The sequence below is a fragment of the Helicoverpa zea genome, chromosome 14 (assembly GCF_022581195.2).
Source record: "Helicoverpa zea isolate HzStark_Cry1AcR chromosome 14, ilHelZeax1.1, whole genome shotgun sequence".
Taxonomy (NCBI): domain Eukaryota; kingdom Metazoa; phylum Arthropoda; class Insecta; order Lepidoptera; family Noctuidae; genus Helicoverpa; species Helicoverpa zea.
The window spans coordinates 5,952,920-5,957,153 of NC_061465.1; the positions used below are offsets into that span (position 1 = coordinate 5,952,920).

Consider the following 4,234-nt stretch of genomic DNA (forward strand, 5'->3'; position numbering starts at 1 on the left):
GGCTACCTAGATGACATTACTCAGTTGCCTTCTGATTGATTTATCTTCAATTAATATTCAAAAGTACATTAACAAGATGAAAAATCTGTTGTGGAAAGTAAATACATATTGCCAAAAAAAAATACAAAGTATCATTCTTCATTGCCTAAAAAATTGCTCGTAACAAACAGGACCATTCAGCCTAAAGAACCTTGTAAATAGAACTAATAAACATGATGGCAACAAAACACGGTAACAAATAACACCTTCTTATTTCTAAGACTAAAATAATAACGGAACAATGTACCAAAATTATTGTTCCATAAATACATGTACAAGAAAGCGCTACACAATGTCTGGAAAATTTTATGGCAATATAAACACTAGCAACAATACTAGGCGCAGATAACAAAACAATATTACCCCTATATTTAACCGCCTACGACAATAATATTTTATCATGGTACACAGTTGGTATAAGACCATTTCTACAACCTTTAACTTAGGCCATTCGTCAGTTTAATGTTCCCACATCCTCCGTGTATCAATTCCAAACTCCTCATTTGCGTCCACCATAAGTTTTGCTTTGCTCCGCACACATTCCTGTTTACTGCATGCAATATTAAGACTAATGGCTAAGAAAACAGGAACTATATTAGCTGAGCTTACGGACTTACTTACTGACCTGTTTATGTTAGCCCCTATATCCTTTCTTACACGTACTACGTTCTTGTTCTTTGTAGTATATGGCTTGCTTACAGAGGCCAGTTTGTTTATTTTCTTTCTAAGTAAAAGTAAATCAGGAAATAGTTAGAACAAGCCATTTCTATATTTCCAAATAAAACATTTTCTGAATATCGTATATTTTCGTATTTTAATTTGGTTTAAGCACTACATACACTTTATTACTACTTTGTAAGAAATATTTCACAGAGTCACATGCATTTCCCAATTAAAGCAAGATAGAATAAACAACCATATTTAGCTGCACATTAGGAAATAACATCACACTAATATTTCGCCGTTATCTATAACGTAAATACTGCCCGTGATACTGCGCGCGCGATCGCTCGATAGATAAAGAATCAGGTCAGCGACCTCCTCGCTTTCCGCCATTTTACCTAATGGGTACAATAAGCTGCGGCTTTTGTATAACTCTGCAACCTGCTCTTTGGTGAACCCGGCTGTTTCAGCGAACGGTGTATTTGTGCCACCGGGATTGACAGAGTTGACGCGAACACCGTGACGGCCCAACTCCACAGCAACGCACTTCGTAAAATGGTCCAAAGCCGCTTTCGATACGCAGTACGGCAAGTAATCCACGTCCTTGATCGGTCGTAAGGCCGCCACGCTCGATACGTTCACTATGTTGCCCTTTGTTTTGATGAGATGTGGCGCCGCTAAACTTGTCAAATGGTACACAGCTCGCACATTAGTTGCCATAGCGCGGTCAAGTAGCTCCACACCTTCTAAAATACTTCCTTTGACACCAACACCGGCATTGTTTACAAGAACGTCGATGCGACCAAAGGTGTCTATTGTGCTTGCTACTATATTCTTCACTTGTTCGTCATTGGACAACTCCGCCTTGATAACCAGAGGTTTAATACCTTTTGTATGTTCACATTGTTTTGCAACTTTGTTCAAAGATTCTTCATTTCTCCCAATTAACACAAGTTTGGCAGACTGCTTGGCGTACAATAGGGCGGCAGCTGCGCCGATGCCGGAACTCGCCCCGGTGATCACGATAACTTTGTTGTCGAAGTCCATCGTCGCCCGCGCCGCGATTGCAACTAACGGTTTTACATTTTTATCTCTCACTTTTAAGCAGCAACTTAGATAAATATCATGACCTTCGACATGTAAATAAAGCTAACTGACGACGCGTCTCAAATCTATGGAAAACTACAAATTAATTAAAATGAAGTTTGGCTGCAATTTGTAATGTAATGTGACATGACATGATGACAGGGTAAGTGTCAGTAATTCGTCAGTAAAACCTACCCGAATCTGTCTTTGCCAATCGAACATAAACATTCCAATATTGTGATAAAGTTAAAAATCTATTGGGGAAATTAGACAAATTGAGGTAGGTCGGTCGATGTCTAGACGTATGTACAGTGTATAAAAACAAACTTTAATTAATAATTATAATTTCAAGTAAGTGTTTGCAGAAACATAATATATACCTGGCGAATCTCGTATCAGAACATTAGCCAGTGGTTATTAAGTGAAGCTAAGCGTGGACTACGTCTGACTTGGCAAAGCGAGAATGGGCCTACGTCCCGTGAGCGGCACGTAATAAAATTTCGCGGTTATGTGGACGCGTCATATTCTGTGGACAAAGTGAATGTTTTTTAGCGAAATATTTCAGCAATGACGGAGCCGGGCCGAGCCGTCACGGGAGACACGTGTGCATTACACAAGCCGTCACGCGTACCACGAATATTTCTGTACGTTAGCCCGTCATTTCATTATTGCTGACGGACTCCCGGGAAAATGTGTTGGTGGAATTATTCGAAACGCGTAAAAAATAATGATAATAATAAAAAATAAAAAATAATAATGCACGTACAAACGTAAAAAGAATACAAATGAATTAAGAACCTCCTCCATTTTTGGAAGTCGGTTAACAAAAAGTAGTCGTGTACAATACCTCGTATTTGTCAATGAGTATAATTCATTTCAATTAAGGTAATAAAAGTGGAATAGTTAAGAGTTCGTAAGCTTATTTTTATGTAATATTGAATAAGAGTCAAACCAGTTTTTCTCAGGACTCCCGGGATAGATTTCGAAATGCTTTGGTCTGGGACCTAATATAAGCCTATGGAACATAATACACTATGCAGTTACTGTGGGCAATACTTGAGCCCAACTTCCATACAAAGATTAGCATTGTCCTTTTCGCATTGGTTGGAAACACGACCATTGATGTCATCAGAATTAAAGAGAATATCAAATAATATACACAACAGCACTATCAAATCAGCAATATCAAATAATATGCACAAACTACTATATTTACCTAGTAATACCAAACATGAAATTGCAATTGAATAATTTCAAAGGCTATGATTTTTAACTTTCACGTAAACAAAAGCGAATCTAATATTAGAACTGGCATCGCGCTTCACTTTTCAACCATCACAAAACGACCACACAAAATAAATGTGCACAATTTTACAAACGATTTGTAAAGCTTTCATGCATCGCCAAATGAGTTTCTAACCTGCAATTAATGCAAAATGTAATGCGGCATTACAGGAGGTCAGCTGGCACACCAATTTGTACTGATTACTTGTTAATCTGCCGCAGAATGTTAACATTGCCGGGTAACGTGAACTTTGTCGGCAAAAATTATGCTCAAATGTGTTGCTCAAAGGAAAAATGTGAGAGAATAATGAGTTGAATATTAACTTTTGTGCATTGTGGTGAAAGTAGCTTTAGCGGTTGTTTTACGAGTTTTTAATGATTAGCTTTTAGCTGTTCCGAGTAATTTCATTTGATTGTTTGTGTGTCTTAATTGGGTTTATTTGATGGTTCAATATTTGATTGCACCCACGCACACCCCGTTAATTGTTACCAGAAAATAGCTAGGACTATTGAAATATGTCTGACTGAAGCACTAATTTGAGGAAATACGTATTTACTATAAGTCTTTATATACAACTACTTAAGAATGATTTCACTAAAGACAATATAAGGTTCCAAATGCACTTTCAAGGTAGGCAGATGAGAAATGAGGTTTGAAGTAACCCTTACCTACTCGGCGGGTACCGCGAGCCAAGACGTTGCGCAGTGGGTGGCGACATCCGTAAGTTGGGCTCTTATCATAAATCTTCGTGGGCCTGCGATGGATCACTCGCACCGACCAACCCCACCGCGCCCCTCATCATTTATACTTTATTATTGGAGGCTTATGTATCTGTAACCCTCACAAAAATCAAATATCATCTCTTCCACGAATGCGTATTAAGGATCTGGTCGTAACGCAAAAAGTTTGTCCAACAAAAAGTTCATGATAAAGAAATCCAATCGAACTAGCCGAACGAACTTGAAAAAATAAATTGCCATCTGCGATTTCATAAAAAGTGCGAATTAAACCAAATTTCGATCATAATGAAGTTTATTAGGTAATAGGTTTGTCAATTTAAATTTATAACTAGTTGTTAATAATATAATTTTCGTCAAAATTGGGTTATCATCAACTAACGAATATTGTCACGCGACAACTAATCATACAGTAAAATTAAAT

The 4,234-nt window shown here is 37.7% G+C and overlaps 1 protein-coding gene across 1 annotated transcript; it reads right to left on the bottom strand.

Annotated features, from left to right (window-relative positions):
• Nucleotides 1–834: 834 nt before the first annotated feature.
• Nucleotides 835–1,778, bottom strand: LOC124636569 (3-oxoacyl-[acyl-carrier-protein] reductase FabG-like). The gene has a single exon (XM_047172706.1). The coding sequence runs from the start codon at nt 1,747–1,749 to the stop codon at nt 985–987; it is 765 nt and encodes a 254-aa protein (XP_047028662.1). The 5' UTR covers nt 1,750–1,778; the 3' UTR covers nt 835–984.
• Nucleotides 1,779–4,234: the final 2,456 nt, after the last annotated feature.